Here is a 22,772-nt window from a genome sequence, read left to right on the forward strand (position 1 = left end):
CTTGAACAATCACCAATACTCTTGTTTTCCTCCAGATTATGTATTCTGGGCCAGTGTATTCAAATGCTTTATCATATGTAAAGATGATTAGACCCTGCATGTGTGCTAAGTGAGCAGAAAAAATGGTTTACATCTCTATTTGGTACTACCGTGGAGTCAAACAGGCCACATTTGGGCCACGATGTTCTAATATTCCTCAACCCAATGTGACTGGAATGACTCTCGTTAACATCAAAATGCCCTTACTTATTGCTCTTAATGGACACAGGTCAACTCTAATCCTATTCGTCCGTCCTCTGTGTTGCATTTGATACTAAAGAATATTCCTTCTTTTTAAACAGTCTTTTATTTAAAGCACTTACATGGTTTATCTTCTCTCTTTTAAGCTGTTAAACTACAAAACCAAAAACTGAAAATGAAAACTAAGAAACAATTATTTTCAGACAGTGGATGTCAGGAAGCACAGGACTCTGATTTCTGAGAGAAGGAAGGCAAATGAGGCAGGGCATGAAGGAAGTTTCTAGGCTGCAACCCAAAAAGGGGGAGCCCTAATAAAGCTAGCACTATAGCTGGATTGAGAAACACAGAGTTTGGAGAAGCTGAGATACAATTTATGGGGCCAATAGAATATGTGTCTAAAAAACGAGAAAGTCATACACAGAGAGTATTCCAGAGATCTGCAGAAGGGTCTGCTTGAATCTTTGGTTGAGTACTGATCTGTGTATGCATGGGGTAAAATTCTATGTGGCTGAGGGAAAAAAAAAACAACATTGGAAAGCCATAGGCTGAAAAAATTCCTAGAGCTCACAGAAAGCTTGAAATAATTCATATTCCCAACAGCCAGAGTAGAAAGACACAGTAATGCACTAGGGTAGTGTTCTCAATGCACTTAGCCCCTTAGTAGTAGAGCTAAATGACCCCTGGATTAAGCCTGCTCTAGACTCTCCCTAACACAAAACAAAACTAAACTAAACTAAACTAAACTAACCAAAAACTTAAAAGCAAGGCTTAAAAGGATCCAAGTGAGTAATTAACCTGTTTGCCAAGATGAAGTTCAATATTCCTTGAAGGAATACAAGGAAAGCCAGCCAACATGCAACAATGAAAAATGTACATCTGTCATCTAAATAAAAATTATCAGGCATGGAGAGAAGCAACAAAATATGATTCATAACCAGGAGGAAAAACAACCATTAGGAATAGTATTTAAATAAAAGAAATGGTGCAATTAGTAATCATATGGCAAAAGCTAGTATTTACAAATATTATAAATATTCTAGAGAATAAATGGAAATGTGAATATAATGAGGAGAGAAATGAAAGATATAAAAATATCCAACTGGAATTTTTCCAGATGAAAAGTTTGAAATGAAAAAAATACAACCAACTAGATTAAAAACAGATTAGATGCCGCAGGAAAAAAAATATCACTAGATTTGGACACTTAACCATAGAAACTATCAAAAACAAACAATACAGAAAAAATAAGAATGAAAGAATGAACAGAATCTCAGTCAGCTGTGGAAGAATACCAAGTGGACCAACATACACATAATGAGTTCCAGAAGGAAACATGGGGGTAAAGAACAGAAAAGTATTTGAAGAAGTAGTGGCTGGAAATTTTCCAAATTTAATAAAAACTGTGGTCCCACAGATCCAAAAGGCCTAACTCACCGCATGAGAAATAAACAAGAAAACCATAAAAAGATAGCATAATCAAATTGTTAAAAATCAGGATTTAGGATTTTATACCTAGAAAAAATATCTTTTTGAAAACTGATGGAAAAATACTGTTTTTGAACATACAAAATCGAAAGAATCATTGCCAGTAGACCTGAAATACTAGAAATAACAATAGTAATAATTAGCGATGTATCTAATGGAAAAAGAAACAAGATATGAAACAGAAATTTGTACACAAAGGAATGTAGAGCATGGGAATTGATACATGTGTGGAAAAACAGAAAAGCAGCATTTTTGCCTGGTTTAAACTGGGTATTTATTTAAAATAACTGACTATTTAAATCAAAATCATAAGATTATACTGTAGGATATATAATATACAGAAGTAAAATGTATGACAATAATAACATAAAGGACAAGAAAGGGAGTGACAAGGATAAAAAGGGAATTAGAGGTCTACTCTTATAAGGTCTCTATGCTTAATATAACGTGTATACTATTATTTTAAGATACATTATGAAAAGTTAAGATGTACATCCCTAGACAAAGACAAAAAACATAAAATAGGTATAGTTAATAAGTAAAATGTGAAGATAAAATATAATTATAAACATTACTCAATCCAAAATAAGACAAGAAAAGAAGAAAAAAGAAGGCAAGAGCAGATAAGGCAAAGCAAGCAGCAAAATGTGGACTTAACCCCAATCATACTGATAATTACATTAAATGGAAATGTGTTAAATAATCCAATTAGGATCAGAGCAACAACAAAGATTTAAATATATTCTATCTAAAAGAAACATATTAAAATATTTAAAAAGAGATGGAATTAATGATAGTGTGGAAAAATGTAAACCAGACAAATAGCAATCAAAAGAAAGATCGAACCATGGCTATATGATTATCAGAAAAACATATTCTTCAGAAGAAGAAATATTACCCAGGATAAAGAGGGACATTTCATATTAATAAAGGCATCAACTTTTCAAAAAGACAAAATAATCCTAAGTGAGTATACACCTAGCATTATCTCTCCAAAATACATGAATCAAAACCCGAGAGAACTGAAAGAAAAAAATAGACAAATCGTAAGTATAAACACCCTCAGTTATTGATAGAATATGTATGCATAAAAATCATTAGGGATAACTGACTTTTATAGAAGATTTCATCCAAAGATACCAGAATATGCATTGTTTCCTAGTACATTAATCGAGATGGACACTATTATGAGACATAAAAGAAATCTGTAAATTCAAAAGAACTGAAACAATACAAAATGTTATATGTATTATAATACAGATATAACAGAAAGATACACTATACTTCTAAATAATCAATGTATCACAGATAAATAATAAAATAAATACGAAGATTTTAACAATGAAAATTTAAACAACGTATCAAAATGTGTGCGATGCAACTAAATTAGTGCCTGGAGGGATATTTATAACATGAAATGCTTATATTAGTAAAGAAGAGCTATCTCAAGTCAATGATCTAAGCTTTCATCTTAAGAAACTTGAACACAAGGGAAACTTAAACTCAAAGTAAACAAACTGAAGGAACTGTTATTTTTTGTTATCAAATTCATTGATTAAAGTTGCTCATATTATTTTCATATTATTCTTTTAACATATGCAGGATCACCATGATGTCCTGTCTTTTATTTCTGATTTTGATTATTTCTTTCCTCTCTTCTTATTTTCTTGATCAATCTTCTTAGAGTATTACCAACTTTATTAATAATTTCAAAGAACCATTTTTTGGGCCTCATTGTCTTTTTTCTAAAGTATTTTTGTTTTCATTGTTTTTCATTGATCATGCAAACTCCTTTAGAAACTATGAGGAAGGAATACTTCCCAATCTATTTCATGAAGTTAGCAATACCCCAATTACAAAACTAGATAATAAAACTACCAAAACCCCCCCAAACTATGAACCAATATTCCTTGTGAACAGAGAACCAGAGATCATTAACAAAATGCTAGCAAACATAATCTAAAATAATTTAAAGTAGACAATCCCTCATGATCAAGCAGGACTTCTCTCAGGACTGTAAAGTTGGGTCAACATTTGAAAATGAATTAATATGGTTTACCATATTAACAGCTCAAAAAGAAAAATCAAATGATCATCTCAATAGATGTAGAAAACGAATTTGACAAAATTGGACATATATTCTTGATAAAAGTACTTAATAGACCCAAGAACATGAGGAACATCCTCAAACTGATAAAAAGCATCTGTAAATAAAATACAGCTAACAAAATTCTGAATTTTAAAAGACTGAATGCCTTCTACTTCACATAAGGAATAAGGCAAGGATATTTGTTCCCAGCACTGCAAGTCAACATTTTACTCCAATAGGTCAAGAAAATGAAATAAAATTTACATGGATTGGAAGGGAAGAAGTAAAACTCAATTTGCAGATGGTATGATTGTCTACATAGAAAATCCTAATGAACCTACCAAAAAGTAACCAGAGTAAGCTTAGCAAGGTTGCAGTATAGAAAGTTAATACATAAAAATAATTGCATTTTCTATGCTGGCAACAATGGGAAATTGAAATGAAACAAATAATAACATTTTGTAAAAAATATGAAACACAATGATAAATTTAACAGAACATGTATAAGACTTGCACACCAAAAAGTGTAAAACATTGCTGAGAAAAAAAATTATAGAAAACTAAATTAAAAATTATGTCATATTCATACATTGGAAGATGCAATATTCTGAAAATGTTGATTTTTCCCAAATTGACCTGTAGATTCAATGTAATCCCAATCAAATCCTAGAAGCTTTAAATAAAGAAATTGATAAGCTGCTTTAAAAATTTATATGGAAATGCAAAGGATCTAATGAACCCAAAAGGTACTGGAAATGAAAAGCAACTGGAGTTGGCACCACCTGATTTTACACTATGCTAGAAAGCCGCAGTGATCAAGACAGTACTGTGTTAGTCCAAGGATAGACATAGATCAACGAAACAGAATAGAGTTCAGAAATGTATGAGGGACATATAAGGTCATTTTATTTTGACCAAAGTAATTCAATGGGGAAGAAGAACAATCTTTTCAAAAATGATGTTGGAAAAAATGGATATCCATTAAAAAATGAAATTTGGCCATTACCTCAAACCATACAGAAAAATTAATGATAATGGAATGTGGACCTAAATGTAAAAGCCAAAAATATAAAACTTCTTGAAGAATACATAGAAGAGGTATCTTTAGATCTTGACTTAAGCAAATATGTATTTCTTAGAAAATAAAAAGGATGCTGTGAAAGGAAAAGATAATAAAAACAGTCTTTATAAAAATTAGATGACGATACTACAGAGGGAATAAAATGCAAGCTGTATAGTGGGAGAAAACAGTTACAGAACATATATATGTTAAGAGACTTGCATCTAGGACATATAAAGAACATTTACAGCACATTACTGAGAAAACTAACAACCCAAAATAGAAAAGATTTGTATAGACACTTCACCCAAGAAGATATATAAATGGTAAATAAATAAAATTATTCCCAATATCACTGGACATTAAAGCAATGCAAAGATACAAAAAAACACCCAACTGAATGCTTAAAATTGGTCACATTCTGAAGTGTTGGGTAGGATGTGGCGTGTGCTTGTGACGAGAAATGAAATCATACATCTATAACTGTGCCTTTGACTTATACACTGGTGTTCACAGCAAAATTAGTCATAATAGCCCCCCACTGGAAACGACCCAAATGCCCATTAAATGGTAAATAAACAAACAAGTCACAGCATATCAGCTAATGTAAAATTATTAAACAATTAAAAATAACAAGCTACTGATAATATTCAACAGTATGGATGAATCACAAAGGCATTATACTAAGGAAGCCAGACCAAAAACAATCCCCCAAACAGACAAACAAAACCCAAACAACAACATGGAATATGGCTCGATTTATATGAATTTGTAGAAAAAACATAACTGCGGTGATAGAAGGAGAAACAGTAGTTTCCTGGTGCTGATTGAGGGGTGAGGGGAAGTTGACTACAAGGGGGCATAAGAGGCGGTTATACAACTGTAATCACTGGTCAAAACTCATCACTTTAAGTGAGTGAATTGTATTTTATTTAATTAATATCTCACAAAACACTGACAAAAATCCTGACCTCATCACCTTTCCTACCTGAACTTGAGTCTTCTATAATCCCTCTAGCAGTAAATAATACCCTCATCTAATTTCCTGAAAAGTGAAACCCGGGACTCGTCCTTAAGATGTCTCGTTCTTAGCCTCCAAATCTATGAGTTTACCAAGCCATACCAGCAGTAACACAGCCCACTCCCTCTGTCTTCGTGGAGGCTCACTGACGGGGTCCACGCTTCTGTCACCTCTCACCAATATAACTTCAATAGCTATTATGTATGTAATATATGTTATGTAATTTGGTCATGCCAGTTTCTATGGTATGCCCACGGGAAAAATGAGGAGTCTTTCAGGCTAACGGCTGTTAATATAACTCCACAGAATCCTCTCAACTGCTTCTTGAAAATTGAAACCAAGTCATAATCTGGGGGCAATTACTATAGATTTTTGGCAAATTGCTTTAGTTAGTTCCTAATTTCCTTGTACTTTGCAGATATTTCACTGGGTTTCAGTATGAAGTTGTTGCCGTTTCTGGTTTTATTATAATTTTTCCTCTGTTTTTGTAGGTATCATGAATGAAGATACATAAATGTGTACTTACTTCATCATTATTTCCCACAAGTAAAATGTAAGATGATGATCAGTATCTCCAGTCAATCTATACTGATAGTTCTATACTGATTTTTAATATAATATTGGCTTTTGATTTCTCCAACTAGAAACTTTAACAAAATAAAAAAAATTCTTAAAACATGATCAGATAAAATAAAGCAATTAACTCACCTTACAACCAGTGGTGATGCTGTGGCCCCAGGTATTAGGTGCACATTTAGAACATTTCTCTCCAATGGTATTGGGAGGGCAAATGCACTGACCAGTCTTTGGGTCACAGTTATTTCCCAGATGGGAACAGTCACAAGCTTCACAGGTGAAAGGGAAAAAATTGTAAAATAGTAAAAATTTGATAGAGAGTACTGAATTTATATTGGGATTTGTGTTATTTTCCATATTATGGTTAAGGATCCTTGAAAGTGAAAACTTACCTCGTTCATCTTTTATATCACAGTAAGGTGTTTTTCACAGAGGAGTTGATCAATAAAATTTTATTGCATTGCTTTTAATAATTTCAAAAGGTAAAATATTTTTAGTTTTTCAACTAAGTTTAAAGAAAGAAGTGGACTCTCAGATTCTCTGCTAACTGTATCTAGGTACTATAAAGTTCAAAATTTAGTTTCCATAGTTATTCTAAGTTCATAACTAATTTTTCTATGCTGTATAGATTAATATTTCCTTTCTGTTAATGACTCTGTTTTGCAATAAAAACCAATAAGCTCAACAGGCTTCTTAAATTCAGTATAGTTGCCATACATCAGGATATTTCAGTTCTGCAAAAATTTAAAACAGCTGAGTTATGTAACAGTGTGTATATGTGTGTTTGTGTGTGTATATGAAGGTATTTTTGAGTTTTATTTACCACCTGTCTATTCTTTTCAATATATTTTTCATTTTCTTAGCTATGATATATAAGTAGAAATTCTCAAAGAATGTGAAAATAAGATTTGAAAAAAAGAACTATTTCAGAGGCGTTTCAAAGTCATCTAAGATGAGCAATGGACTCTAATAATATAGCTAATAAGTAGCTGTAGAAACGTGCAGTGTTTCAAACTGAAGTGAAAGCACGGGGAGAAACACCACCAGATACTCTGATTCAGACAGAAGACTAATGTTATAAGAAACCTTTGCATTGATTATATGATCATTAAATCTTTAAATGAAATACATTTAGAGTGTTTGATTAAGTTCAATTTTTAAGGGATCACAATTATCATTGTTCACAGCATTCCATACCAGCTGTGAAAAATGTTTAGTATAATATTGGCCATAAACACCAAATAAAGGTTAGCTGTTTTTGTTATTATTATTGTCGTTGATAATTTTAAGTCAAAGGATTTATTTTGTATGTACCATTTATTAAGAAGAAAAATAGTTCACATTATGTTCAAATTTATGTGCTAAAAAAAGGCTTAGGACGGTTTGAGTCGTTACTTGCAAGTAGAAATTCTCTAAGCAGTTCTTCAATGGAATCATAAAACTGAGTAGGGAAAAGACTTGAATCATTAGCTAGTTTTTCCCAGCCTAAACAGAATGTTTACCACAATTCAGAATACTAACAAACACTGATAATAATCATAATAGTGATAAACACTTACATGGTGCCTACATGCCAGGCAGTACTCTAAATATTTTATAGCCATTAACTCAACTAATTCTTACAAAAACCATGAGATAGATATCCTTGTTTTCTTGATTTAATAGATGAATTTTGTAGAGAGACAGCAAGACCCAGTCACTCAGTCAAGGTCACATAACTAGTTACCCGTGGAGCCCCTAAACTGATCCAAGCTATTTTGTGGAAGTCATACCCTTGACCATAATGCTATCCCATCTGTTTGGGGCTGTTTTCTATCCTATTTCTCTGGATTTGAATGCTAACTAAGTTTGCATTTCTAATGTTATCACCATTTCATAATTTTGAATAATGTTCTTTTTTAACTTAAAATTTCTGGTAGTGAATGTATTTGAATGCACAGTATCATTTCATTAAATCACATCAACTGAACATGTTAGTAAGAGTTGGATTTAAAGAACAGTAACTTTTAGGGGTGACTCATTGGCTCAGTTGGTTGGATGTCCAACTCTTGGTTTCCGCTGAGGTCATGGTCTCAGAGTCCTGGGATCGAGCCCTACCTCGGGCTCCACACTCAGCTCGGAGGCTGCCTGAGATTCTTTCCCCCCTCCATTTTCCTTCCCCTCTGTTCCTCCTCCTGCTCATGCTCTCTCTCTTTCAGATGAATGAATGAATGAATGAATGAATGAATGAATGAATAAATAAATAAATAAAATCTTAAAAAAAGAACAATATATTTTAAAATGCAGCATTATAGTTTTTAGTATATATAGATACTGACTTAGAGATCACATACAGATTCTTAGAAGATCTATAATTATAACTTTCAGAATAACATAATGGCGTATCTTTATGATACAAAGTGTATATTGAAAGTGATTGAGAATATCTAAAAGGTATTGTTTTTAAAACAATTTGAAATTTTATTCCTGCCACTTCTTACATAAATTTGATACAATAGTCAATAATAATGTTTTAAAATCTTACCACGTATTTATCATGGTACTGAAGGTAGAGGAGTATCATTAGTGTTGAATCAGTGAGTTTAGTAAGCAAAGGTGATACTAAATATTGTGAATGTTGGAATAAGGGTCAATTCCAAATTAGTGGCATATAAAGCAAGGCTAGTGTTCAATCTTCACTTTCATCTGCAGTATGCTAATTCCTATTTATTTTCTTAATTCATGATTTGTGGGAAGAACATGGAGACACTGCTTGTGGGAAATCATGGTTAGAAACCTTCCTGCATTTCCCCAAGAACTAGCAAATACCTAGTGCAAATCTGTTTCTTTCTTGGAACATCATAGTTTTCAAGGCACATGAAAAGAGATGACAACATAGTTTTTGTACCTGAAAATGGTATTCACTTCTCTGATCCTTGTACCAATTTTGCAATAGGAAAAGGGAATGTTGAACTGTTTTGAGAGTGAAGTTTACACTAAGAGAACACCGGCAAAAGAAAAACGGAACATTTGACTTTCAGGCTACAGTAGCCTTTGAGTGAGGGACTGGCAGTCACACAGGAAGGGACACAGCAGAATTGGGACCTGCTGATGGATTTTTCATTGAGTACTCGCAAGCAGTTATTTATGGGGTGATGTTTCACACTGCAATATATTTTGTTTGTTAGTTTACTTAAAATAAATATACATTACTTATTAGTTTAAAAATTTTGGATCATATATTTGTTGTCAAGGTGCCTATGCTTTCAACTCTGGGAATGCAGAAGAAGGAACTGCTACGGTTGCCAAAATGCCAAAACCAGAGAATGAATGTGTAGGGCTTAGTCTTATTTACAGACCTGTGCAGCCTCCTTCTTGGAAGTTGAAATAGCCATGGGCACAGCGGTCACATTTCTTTCCTGTCACTCCAGGCTGGCACCAACACTGACCACTCTCTTCACAGTCGAATGATTTAGACCCAAAGGAATTGCAATTGCAGGGAACACACCCCCTTCCTGATTGTAGGCCAAAGGTTTCAGGCTGGCATAGGGAAGGAAAGAGAAAAACTAAATTTAAATCAATTAACTCGTTATGAAACAAGATGCACAATATCAAGAGATGAAACAGGAAGGAGGAACCTATGGGTTGTCGAGGTTCTTCACTGACGTTATGACAACGAGGTTGCAATTTAATCTAATGGATCCTTTTCTACAAAATCCAAAAAGAAGAGTACGATTACTTTAAAATTTTTTCAAAGTTAACAGCAGAATTAGGGTACTATCCTTTATGTCTGCTATATTTTCACCAGTCTTTCCCTATACTTTCCAAGATTTTTAGAGCAATGTGGAACTAAGCTATGGGGTGTTACTTATATTTTAATTGAAAAATGTACTTGCTTCATTCCTAATAATCTGAATTGATTAATTTTAGACCTTAAAAACTCCTTCTACTTGTTAAAAATGTTTTCGATATTACTGACCAGAAGCCTACAGTTAAAATAAATGTTTTTCTTCTACTATTTGATCTAATTTTTGTCATCTCTCTATAAATCTAATTATCATGCTAGGGATCACTTTATAAATATAACTTACAGATTTATGCCTATGCTGACAAAATAATTGGTTTACAAACATCTAGTTTCTTGGGTTTCATTTTAACAACTGAAATTGATTTGAGAGAACACACATCAAAGCACCAGATTAGGTAGATGAAAGGAAACCATTCTCTGATGAGTTATTCCTAGGCATATCTCTTATCTATGCATAACAAATAACTTTCTATGATCGGTTTTCATTGCTAGCTTTGGCCTGAAATACATGTTATCTGACCTAGAGCGACTGTGTTAGAAAGTGTGGATGGATTAAAAATTACCTCTACTAGAAAAGTGAAAAGTGCATATCCTATTTAAAGTACAACAGGGTTGTATTTTAAAATATGAAGTGTGTCACATTATTATGATATTTTAATCTGAAAAATTTGTCTTTTAGTTCTTTGCAAAAAATAATTCCTATTTTGGATTATTAGACTTAATAGTTACTTCCTGGTAAGAATAAATCTTGCTACTTAATGGTAGTCACCCAAAGAGAAACCAATAAGGCTCATTACATATTTTTGCCATTATTGTTAACAGTATGAAAAACAGTTCCAGAAAACAAAATCACACTGAAAATTACTCTCTTAAAATGACTATAGCTAAGAACAGTTTTGGTTTTTAAATATAAAATGGGTTGACTGAATTTAACAATCATTTAATCTTTGTATTTATTGCTGGCTTTATTTTTATTTCCAGTTCAAATTCAGATGTCATCATATGATTAAAGAAGAAAGTGTGCTTGTGGAATCACTAAATTGCACACCTGAAACTAATATAGCACTGTCTGTTAACTCTACTGGTACTGAAACAAAATTTAAAAAACAAATAAAGAAAGAAGAAAGTATCAGTTCTAACAAATGACTTAACACATGATTTTGAAATTAAATTTCATTTATATAAGGAATGATTAAGACATATAAGATTTTTATTCATAAAAAGCAACTAGCTGTAAAATTCTGGATACCTGACCTAGAGAAATAATCAGAAATGGGGAAAATGGTTAAAGTATGAGCATGCCCATTACAGTATTATTTATGAGAGTAACTTCTCAATGTTAGAAAGTTGAATAAATTAAATTATGATACATTCATGCTATGAAATAATACGCCATCATTAAAATCCTGTTTTGAAGCAGTTTTAATGATAGGAATATGCTTAGGACATAGCGTTATGCAAAATTTCAAAAAGCAGAATACAAAATTATATACACACTATTATTCCAATTATATACCTATAATGACACACACACCACTCAGGCACACACAAATGGAAACATACATACATAGAAAAAAGACTAGAACATGCTACATTAAAATGGTTTTTAAAAATCCGAATCACAAATATATTTGTATTTCTTATGCAAAGTATTTTGCATTTATTTCCTAAATTTTTCTTCGCTTGGCATATCTATATATCTTTAATGGATATATCTATATAGTATTAAATGAACTGCCAAATCATAGTTATTAAGAAAATTCCAAAGTTCATTATGTAAAACATATGTAAGAAGAAATATCTCTGCCATACTTATAAAATATTTAAGTAATGTAATTTTAAAGAGTTAAATTACACCAAAACAAATAGAAACAAATTTCAGCAACAAAATTTTAATAAATTTGATGTACAAAAATTTAATTCAGAGACTAGGGAAAATCTCTGTAGTAAACAAATTCAAAAGTAGACATTCCTAGTCCGTAATCAATATTAATTAGGTAAAATGAATATGGGAGACAGTCCCTATCCAGTGTCAATGAGAGGTTTGATGATCTCCCAGAAATTATTTTCACTTGGGGTAATAACGACAATGAGCTTACATATGGTGCTTGCTGGGTGCCAAGTACTGTTCTAAAGCCCTTTGCAAACATGAATTCATTTAAACCTCCGGACAATCCTGGGAGATAGTTATTACCATCACCTCTCTACAGAGTGAGGAAACTGAGGCACAGAAAGTTCAAGTAATTGGTCTAAGGTCACCAGTTAGCCAACTGCAGAGTCAGGATTCCACGTCAGCCAGCCTGGCTTCAGAGTCTGTGCTCTTTACTCTCACACATATTGTCTCAGAACAAAAATGGTCTCAGGACGAAACACCATCCTGTACAAAGTTCTATAGGATATGTAGGAAAAAGGTGTGAATAAGGGTTGAATTTTGCTAAATTTCTATTTTGGAGACATTTCAATCAATTCCTGTCCCTTTCTTTTACTTTAAATGTATGTGTTTGTTTTTGTTTTGTTTTTTTAATTTGTTTTTGAAAAACAATCTTTTGAAAAGATTTCTTCCTCTAATAGCAAAAATAATAACAACAGCAATAATACCTAACATTTACTAAGAACTCTCCAGATGCGTGCCTTATGCACTGTTACCATGACAATCCAGAAACAGCCATGGAGGTGCCTAGACAGATCTCCCTACAAAAGAATCTGCAGGGGGACTGTGGCAGGTTGACAACCTCCGGTTTCTACTCTTGTGGATCCCCTGGAGGAGCTCGCACCAGGTCAATGACTGATGACAATAAAGTATTAGAGCCTTCCTGCCCAATCCAGGATGCCTCTAACAGGCAAATGGTGCTTGGGCACTCCCCTTTGGCCTGGCACGCATTTGATGTTTTGGCAAAAGGCAAAGAATGAGGCTTTTCCAAACCCAACATTTCCTTCCCCTTTTCCTTTCATTTCAGTCTGGCCTGCACTGCAACAGAAGTCTCCCTGCGTATTATACTCTCTCCTCCTTCATCTTTCATAGGCATTTCCCTATCTGTAGTGGGTCCCACTACAGATGAAGCAGGTGAATTACAGAAAGACTGAAGGAACTGTCTTAACGGCAAGTGGCGAGACTGGGATTTGACCTGAGGCATTCTGATATCAGAACTAGTTTTCTTAAAATGCCAGTAAAGAGCCTAGAAATAATGCATGTTTTTTTTCTTTTCTTTTCTTTTCTACTCTTTTGCTTTTTACTTTACTCTCACCTTCTTCTATCTGTTACCTACCCCTTCCCTCCCCCACCCTGGAGGCTATGATTCTATCCTGGCAAGTCTTATCGCCAGTCATTGTGCAACAGGATCCTGGACCTGGTCTTCCTCCTTCCTCCTTCTTTCCCTCCCCTTCCTCCCTTTCTCTCTTCCTTCCGGTATTTGCTTTCTTTTGCCTTGTAAGATGGGGGGCTAAACTTCTGTAGTACAAAACATGCTTCCTTACTTTGTGTATGTGGTACATTTGTGGGATGTGAAAATGTGTGACTTGTGGTAACTATGGGCAAACTTACGACGTGGAAAAGTCCCAAAGCCATCAATTATGATGAAATGTTAGCAGAATGTCAGACCAATGGGCTACCTTTTCTTGGGCAAGTCACTTTCTCTGCTAGATCTCCCTTCATTTGTTCATTTGTAGAAGTGAATTTGCTCCAAATGATGCCTGAAATTCCTTCCACTTCTAAGATCATAGGTTTCTAAAAAATAAACTTTCATTCCTCTAGATCCACGGTTAGTCGAAACTTTTATGAACCTATGAACTTGAAAATACTTTTAAAACTACACAGATACAGCTACTTTCAAAAGGCAAGGCTTGAAGTGGGAATTGCCTAGTGTTGACATTCGCAGTTGGCACCTTGAGCAACCCTTACGGGAACAAGGCCATCGGGGAAGGTCCGCTGCAGCACACGCAACACAACATGCGGAGGCATGAGCCATGCAGTGCCTCTGGGATTACCGGAGCTGGGGCCCGATAGGCTCCCCGAGGGCACCCGCTGGAGCTGCTGACAGCCCACCTCAGAGGAGGCCCTGGCCCCCGCTGTGCTCTCTGTGACTTCTCCTCCTGCCGCTGCATCTGCCTGCTGAGGCGGCACTGTCGCCCTACGAAGCCAGATTTACACGCACATCTTCCTGTCACATCACACCACGGTGTCACAGAGCCAACGGGATTGCAGTCACACCACACACAGAACTGCTTCTCTGGATCCCACCATGTACCGGGCTTTAAAAGCCAACAGAAAAACAAAACAAAGGAAAAAAAGAGCATACGCCATTATTCACGAGATGGATGCTGATGACACTTTCAAACTTACTACAGCGGGGCCAGTTTGCCATCTGAGAAATGTTTGTTCTGTTTAATAGTCTTTATCACCAAACATACATATTTAGAAGAAAGAGGTAGTGCGGATCTGTCACTCTCATGGAGGGAAGGAAGGCGCTTGCCATCCTGAAGGCAGGGCAATATGCTCAGGAACAGAGGGCAACATGTTTTGATATTTTTGTTTCCCTTTTAGAAAAATGATGTTTCTAAAAATATGTGGATTAGCTTCTCTACTGAAAACTTTAGTTGAGTGCTCCCTGGAACTCACTTGTAAATGACAGAACTAGAAAAAAGTGTTTGCTAAAAACAAAGGATGTGATGTATTTCATTCTGCCAACGTAAGAGCAAAGAGTATTTTACTCACTGTAGACTGGGATTAAATTGATATGCTATTTGTTTTAAAAAGTCTGAATTACAGTAAATATGACACAAATTCACTGCCAAGGAGAGACAGGTTGAAGGTCAAAAGCTAGTGTATAGCAAATTTTTTTCTATTTTGGAAAAAATATTTCAATGATCACAGTGATGGCACATATAGAATTGGATAATCCTGAACTCCTCTTTCAATATATTTAATATGTACATCGTTGAAAGCTAATGAACATTTTCGAGGAGGAAGTGATTCTTCATCAGCTCCTACTCCTTACCTTACACTCATCACACCGCCGTCCCTGCACGTTAGGTTTGCATTCACACTGTCCCGTCCTGGCATGGCAACTCTCAGAGAAGGAGCTGTTGACATTACAGCGACAAGCTGCAAAAAGAAGAGCGATCTGTGGTTGGGAAAACACTTCCTGTAGTATTAATAGGCTTGTTAAATAGTAATACCCCCCATATGGTAACACTGGAACTAAGTTTTAGAACAGAATATTTTCTGATTTGCTAGGTGTTCTGTGAGGCGTTATAGCATTCAATTCTTATAATGAGTCTACAAAAGCTGTAGAGATGATTCATGTAAAGCTACATCACAGTGCATTGATTGATTTCCCCAATCACCAGCATTTTTCACAGAGCTAGAACAAACAATCCTTAAATTTGTTTAGAACACAAAAGACCCTGAATAGCCAAAGCAATCTTGAAAAAGAAAAGCAAAGCTGGAAGCATCACGATTCCGGACTTCCAGCTCTATTAGAAAGCTGTCATCATCAAGACGGTATGGTACTGGCACAAAAACAGACACATAGATCAGTGGAACAGAATAGGAAACCCAGAAATGGACCCACAACTATATGGTCTACTCATCTTCAATAAAACATGAAAAAATATCCAATAGAAAAAAGACAGTCTCTTCAACAAATGGTGTTGGGAAAACTGGACAGCAACATGCAGAAGAATGAAACTGGACCACTTTCTCGTGCCATTCACAAAAATAAATTCCAAATGGATGGAAGACCTAAACTGAGACAGGAAACCATCAAAATCCGAGGGGCCGACACAGGCAGCAACCTCTTTGACCTTGGCCATAGCCACTTTTTACTAGACACGTCTCCAGAGGCAAGGGAAACAAAAGCAAAAATGAACTATTGGGACCTCATCAAGATAAAAAGCTTCTGCACAGTGAACGAAACAATCAACAAAACTGAAAGGCAACCTACGGAATGGGAGAAGATATTTGCAAATGACAAATCTGATAAAGGGTTAGATCCAAAATCTATAAGAACTTATCAAACTCAACACCCCAAAAAACAAATAATCCAGTTAAGAAATGGGCAGAAGACATGAATAGTCATTTTTCCAAAGAAGACATTCAGATGGCTAAGAGACACATGAAAAGATACTTAATATCACTAATTATCAGAGAAATACAAATCAACACTACAATGACATATCACCTCACACCAGTCAGAACGGCTAAAATCAACACCACAGGAAACAACAGATGTTGGCAAGGATGTGGAGAAAGCAGAACCGTCTTACATTGTTGGTGGGAATGCAAACTGGTGCAGCCACTTTGGAAAAGAGTATGGAGGTTTCTCAAAAAGTTAAAAATAGAACTACCCTACTACTAGGTATTTACCCAAAGGATACAAAAATACTGATCCAAAGGGACACATGCACTGCAATGTTCATAGCATTATCCACAATAACCAAATTATGGAAAGAGCCCAAATGTCCATTAAGTGATGAGTGGATAAAGAAGATGTGGTATATATACAACGGAACATTATTCAGACACAAAAAATGAAATCTTGCCATTTGCTATGAAGTGGATGGAACTAGAGGGTATTATGCTGAGTGAAATAAGTCAGTCCGAGAAAGACAAATACCGTATGATTTCACTCATATGTGGAATTTAAGAAACAAAACAGATGAACATAGGGGGAAGAAAAGAGAGAGACACAAACCATAAGAGACCCTTAGTTATAGAGGACAAACTGAGGGTTGCTAGAGGGTAGGTGAATGGGGTTGGGGGGTTGGAATGGGTTAAATGGGTGACAGGCATTAATAGGAGGGCACTTGTTGTAATGAGCACTGGGTGTTGTATGTAAATGATGGGTCACTAAATTCTACTCCCAAAAGTGATATTATACTACATGTTAACTAATGGAATTAAAATAAAAACTTGAAAAAATAACAAAAGCAATACAAATTTTTAAGTGGCATTTTTAAATGAAATGTATGAACCAAACAATAACACATAAATTTAAAAAGCAAAATATATTTCTTTGTAGTGGTGTACTTTCCGTGAACAAACCTAGAGGAAACTACAATAATGATTTATCATGAATTTTCTCTTCTTGAGGGTTTACTACCTATGCATAGATGAGCTATCATATATAAGAAAAATTATAAAAATAGATAATTTGTTTCTTATATTTTTCTAAGCTAAAGAGCATTAAAAACCCTAATCACTTCTACATGTACCTCATGGCAAGTGGTATAAAAATTGGTGATGGTTTGAAAAATAATTTTATACCACAATTCTCCTATGTGTTTTTTTTCTTTTTTAAAGATTTTATTTATTTATTTGACAGAGAGAGAGAGAGACACAGCAAGAGAGGGAACACAAGTAGGGGGAGAGGGAGAGGGAGAAGCAGGCTCCCTACAGAGCAGGGAGCCCAATGCGGGGCTCGATCCTGGGACCCCAGGATCATGACCTGAGCCGAGGGCAGACGCTTAATGACTGAGCCACTCAGGTGCCCCTCTCCTATGTGTTCTTATGCCACAGATTCCCAATTTACTACAGTAAAATGAGTGGAAAGATCTCCTTAACTTTATGGAGGGAGTTATCAGAAGATAGAAAAAGAGGTCACACAGCCCTAAATATGCAAGCCACAGAAACAACTACTATGAGTGCTACTGCCAAAGGGGCTACCACGTGTGAGCATCCCAGGCCCAAGCAGTGCACTGGACACTCTCCATGTGCTAGATCCTTTAATCCCCACAGAAAATCATGACCTTTTATGTAAATGAGGAAACTGAATCTCAGTGAGGTCAACTGCCTTGTCCAAGGTCACATAGCTAGAAACTGTAGATCCTAGATGTCTTTGAATGGGAGAATTTCTTAAGCGCCCTGTGATTTAACACAGGTAAACTTACAATGTTTAAAGGCACTTCTTTCTGAGACTGTTGGAAATTTTACTTTAAAAAAATACCAATTTATAGGTGATGTTAATAAATCCTTTGTTATTGAGATGGGGTGTCCTACCTGGTCTTTGGTGTTCATAGCAGAGACAATAACAGGACACTACAGTGGTTCCTATAATTTTGCAGCTCCTAGGTCCTAACTGAATGACTGGAAGAACCCCTTCTTACATAATGAAGTTGGCAGAAGTGAACTGTGGGTATCATAACCTGCCCTACCTAAACGTTATGGCAGCAGCTGAAGTCGAGGATGGCATGTAAAGTACTCAGGTGCTGACATGGATTCACATTCCACTGGACTCTGCACAAGAAGATTTCCCTTGCATATTACGTTACTGCTAATATAAACCATTAGTAAATTCTATGCAATGCTGAATAATGCAGCTAAGGAGGTGGAGGTGGCAGGAGAAATGTACTGATTAACACGGATAAGCCCTACAATAGCTAATTTTGTAAAAGGAAACACAGAAATACTGTTCTGTGAATAGTCCTAAGGTGAAAGTCAATAATTTAACAATTACAAATGCCAGTGTGTAGAAATATGGGCAGAATTTTACACCCATTATGAAGTGCAAGAATGTGAAGTTCACATATGAAAGCATAACGGATGAACACCCACAAACAGGCACCAAAGAAATAATGCGGACAGATAAATTCATTAAGAAAATGATTACCATCGAGATAAACAATAAGGATAAATGGGGCTTACCTAATTTCTAAATTCTTCTCTCCCATCGCGGGCAAAAGTTTATTTTAAAATCTTCATTCCACACATAAACAAAAACAAAAATGTGTGCATCATTTGAAAAACAACAACCCTTTGACAATGCAGCGATTTTCAAAGGATTGACTCTATTACTCCAGTGAAATATTTTAGGATGTGCAGACTCTGTGTATAGGCTGTGTGTCTATGATACATGTATCCACATAATTTCCTACCCTCCAATCCCCACTCAAGAACTCATCAGCTGCTCTGAGGTGCGAGGCATCACTTCTGTCAAGGGCGTCAATAGTTCAGGACTTACGCTGACAGTTCTTTGCATCAACTGCGTCTCCAAAATACCCATCAGCACAGAGCTCACAGAAGCGGCCTGTTGTACCTGGCTTACATATCAGACAGGAGCCAGACAAGCTGTCACAGCTGCCAGGCATGGAGAAGTCAAGGTTGTCACTGCATTGGCATGGCTGACATGATCCTCCAGGTACAGAAGGTTGTCCAAAATAGCCTTCTGCACACCTACGGGGAAAAATTTCATCAGTGAGTATTTGGGAAGAACTCATGAAACCCATTGGGGGCAATGCTTATACATTTTTTACACTACCCTCTCCCAGGATGATAGGTTTTTCCTTTTAAGTGCTCCTTTTCTCGAACGCAAGGTGATTAAACAATGTTTTTTTATAACTGCAGTGTAGATACAAGATGAAATCCTGCCAGCCTCACTAGTAATTAGATTTCAGCCAGGAAAAAAAAAAAAAAAATCTTGTCACTGGCACTGAAGACGAGACCAAAGCATAATAAGAAATCTGCTGCTGGCCCTCTAGAGGAATCCAGGTCCATCTTGGAAAGCCTTTGTAGTGCAACACATCATATGTATCTACTCCAATTGGTTGTTTTTTGTACAAATATGTAAGGTTCACGTTTTTTGTTGTTGTTGTAACAAAAGCTTGTTATGAGGAAACAGACTTGCAAGGCAATTTAGCAGCAAGAATTCAGAATTTATTAAATAGAAAATTGTGACTCAAACGATTCTCATTATTATTCAGGTGGGGGCCGTGGGTATCGCTGCATTAATAATAGGTTTGTATATATTTGCATTTCCATACAGAGGCAGATTTTCATTGAAGAGCTTTACCAAGAAGCAGGTATGCCTGCATCTTAGGGTAACATGCTGTAAGGTGATGCTTAATTGTGCCACAACTCGTATTAGCAAACTCTAAGTCTCTCTCTCTCTCTCTTTTTTTAAGGACTAAGTACTCTTTTACATACTATTGGAAAAACAAGTTTGTTTGTTTATGAGGCAGAGCAGAGAAGATTTTTTAAATTATAGTATCAAATTTCCCCTTATCCATAGGTTGTTTCAAAATGCTCCTTAATGTCACAGATGCACAGATACATGGTTTTAGGAGGCATCTATTTATATTCTGCTCTGTCTTCTCATTCAGTTTACATTTGTTCATGCTTCATATTAAACCACACTTGCCAGAGGAGAAACAAAACAGTGCATCTCTAGTCTTACAGTCAAGCTGGCTCTGTCATCTGTACCATCTTGGCAAAATAAAAAGTCCTGTGCAGCAAAGATCAAAACTGAAGGGGGACAAAAACAATATGGAAGAATATAATTTCAATAGTACACACTTTTGTGCTCCTCTAGTCACAGACACGTAAGTAACTATGTAGAGAAATGCTCTCTACCATTCAAAATAGAAATGATTTAAATCCATTACATTATGTGAGGATATTTAATAACATCACAATTATGGGCCAAAGTCATTAATGACTCTGAGTTTTCTAGAACACGTGTAAGTGCCATAACCTTTTTTTTAAGAGAATTAACTTTTGTCCATAAATTTTAAATGAGATTACTAGTTTTAATTATATTCACAAAATATTGTACAAATCATGAAAGTCATAGTATAAATACTGCTTGGAAGAATATGTCACCCACAAATATAATTGCTTATTAATTATCCACTGTAAAATATGAACTAACATTTTAGTGCATAAAATTTCCCCACAATTCATAAGTGGTATTCCATAAAGATAGTGGGAAGACACTTTTGAATTTGAACCCAATTCTCCTTGCCTTACTCGATATGCAGAGCTTATGATCACATCCACATATACTCCCATCTCATTTTGTTTACCATTAAGAGTGTGACTCCACTCCACTAGAATAACGATATACAATGATCATTATTGCAGCCAACAAAAGCCCATTATTTTCAGCTCACTTTCCGCAAAATGACTTACTGCCCTCAGGAGAGATGGTATTATATAACAAGATCTGGGAATTTTCCTTAACATAGATACCAATTAATAAGCCTAAAATTCTCCTACAATAAAAAGGAACCTTCTGTTCATGAGAAAATCATTACAATTAAGTAGACTAACCAAAGAAGCATCTTTTATTTTTTGTTGGAGAACATGTAAGAAAGCATATTGAATATACATGATAGATAATTCATATGCCGCTCCATCAAAAGTGTGCATTCAGGTTTTATTACTAGTGTGTGTATATGTGTGTGTGTTTCCATACATAGCAGTTTTAGAGACATAAAAATGTGTAAGTAGAAATTTAAAAGTAATTCTAGGGTCAGCAAATATAATACAGCTAATCATCTAACGTTTGTTAATAATAATAGTGTTTTATAGTCTGATCAAGTTGGAGTCACTTAATAAAAATTAGTGTGAATGACAGCCCTTTAGACCTTGCCAGCCTCTGAGTTTTTCACTCTATAAAAACTAATTGTCATTTGAAATCTCAGGGTCTCTCATTTTCATACGTAAGGCAGAATGAGAACATTTCTTAGCAGAGGTTATTGGATTCCTTGCTACAGATGGATGTTCTGACAATACAAAGTCGCTGTTCCTTTCCACTTTCGCTAACTTTTTTCATACCAAATTGCAATATTTTAGAAAGAGACCTTTTAATGTAGATGAGATTCTAGATGCCACATGCCATTATGTAATATGGTTCTTTCTATCGATGACTTAGGAACAATATGAGGGAGAAAGAGAGAGAGAGAGAGATGAGAGAGGGAGAGGGAGGATAGCAAAAGTGGAGAGAAATGGCAATGAGAAGTGCAGAGCAATATTGGTAAGATTTCTCTCACTCTGCTGCTTCATTTTTTCAATAACTTTTGGCTAAAATATGTGGCCTAAGGTCCCATTCAGTATCTATAGACTAAACATAGTGCTTCAATCTCTATAAGCATACTAGAAGAGCTCTTGTTCTTTGCCTCTCCTGCCCTTCCTCAAATACCTACCGAACACTTCATCATACTAATATAAATAAGGCACAATCTTTATGCTGCAGTCCAGGGAGAAGAAAGATGTACTTAAAAACGTGGCAGGGAGCTACTACAGATATGCCAATGTTCTCAGAGAAGAACAGAAAAGGGCAACCAATTCAGATTAGGATTCATCAAGGACACTGTCAGGATGATAGAGTTGAATTGGAAAAGTTCAGCAGGGTGAGTCTCACATGGAGGAGTGGAAGGGCTGCAGACTTCTAGTCATAGGGAACAGTATTGGCGAAGGCACAGAGGAGGGTGGCTGGAGTGTAAATGGGAGTGGCTATGCAATAGGGATGTATTCTTACTACTTCCCATGTGACTGAATCAGTTAAAGACTGAGTGAGTTTGCCTGCTTATGTGGTTCCTTTCTGCAAACTAGAGGAAGAAAAGGGTCCTCTTTGAGCATATGCAGAAAAACGAAGAGATAATGGACATATTGAGCACCCAGGATTCAGGCTCCTAATCTGCCCCTCGGCTGAGTACTTTTGTGCAGTATACAAACTGCCCAACCACATAGGAGCAGACTTTGAAACCTTACTGGGAGTCACAATTCTGCTAACGGTAC

The 22,772-nt window shown here is 35.5% G+C and overlaps 1 protein-coding gene across 1 annotated transcript in view; it reads right to left on the reverse strand.

The window, feature by feature from the left end:
* The window catches only part of LAMA2 (laminin subunit alpha 2), a 468,253-nt gene that overhangs the window by 209,188 nt on the left and 236,293 nt on the right, over nt 1-22,772 (reverse strand). Inside the window, exons 19-23 of the mRNA XM_088023741.1 lie at nt 19,216-19,427; nt 15,253-15,359; nt 14,243-14,506; nt 9,810-9,990; nt 6,604-6,740 (exon numbers count right to left, since the gene is read on the reverse strand). Of these exons, the coding sequence (XP_087879867.1) occupies nt 6,604-6,740; nt 9,810-9,990; nt 14,243-14,506; nt 15,253-15,359; nt 19,216-19,427 (901 nt within the window). The remainder of the gene's footprint in view (nt 1-6,603; nt 6,741-9,809; nt 9,991-14,242; nt 14,507-15,252; nt 15,360-19,215; nt 19,428-22,772) is intronic.

This window comes from Eumetopias jubatus, unplaced genomic scaffold (genome assembly GCF_037043125.1).
Source record: "Eumetopias jubatus isolate StellerSeaLion01/CBP00866 unplaced genomic scaffold, mEumJub1_p1.0 scaffold_6, whole genome shotgun sequence".
NCBI classification, from domain to species: domain Eukaryota; kingdom Metazoa; phylum Chordata; class Mammalia; order Carnivora; family Otariidae; genus Eumetopias; species Eumetopias jubatus.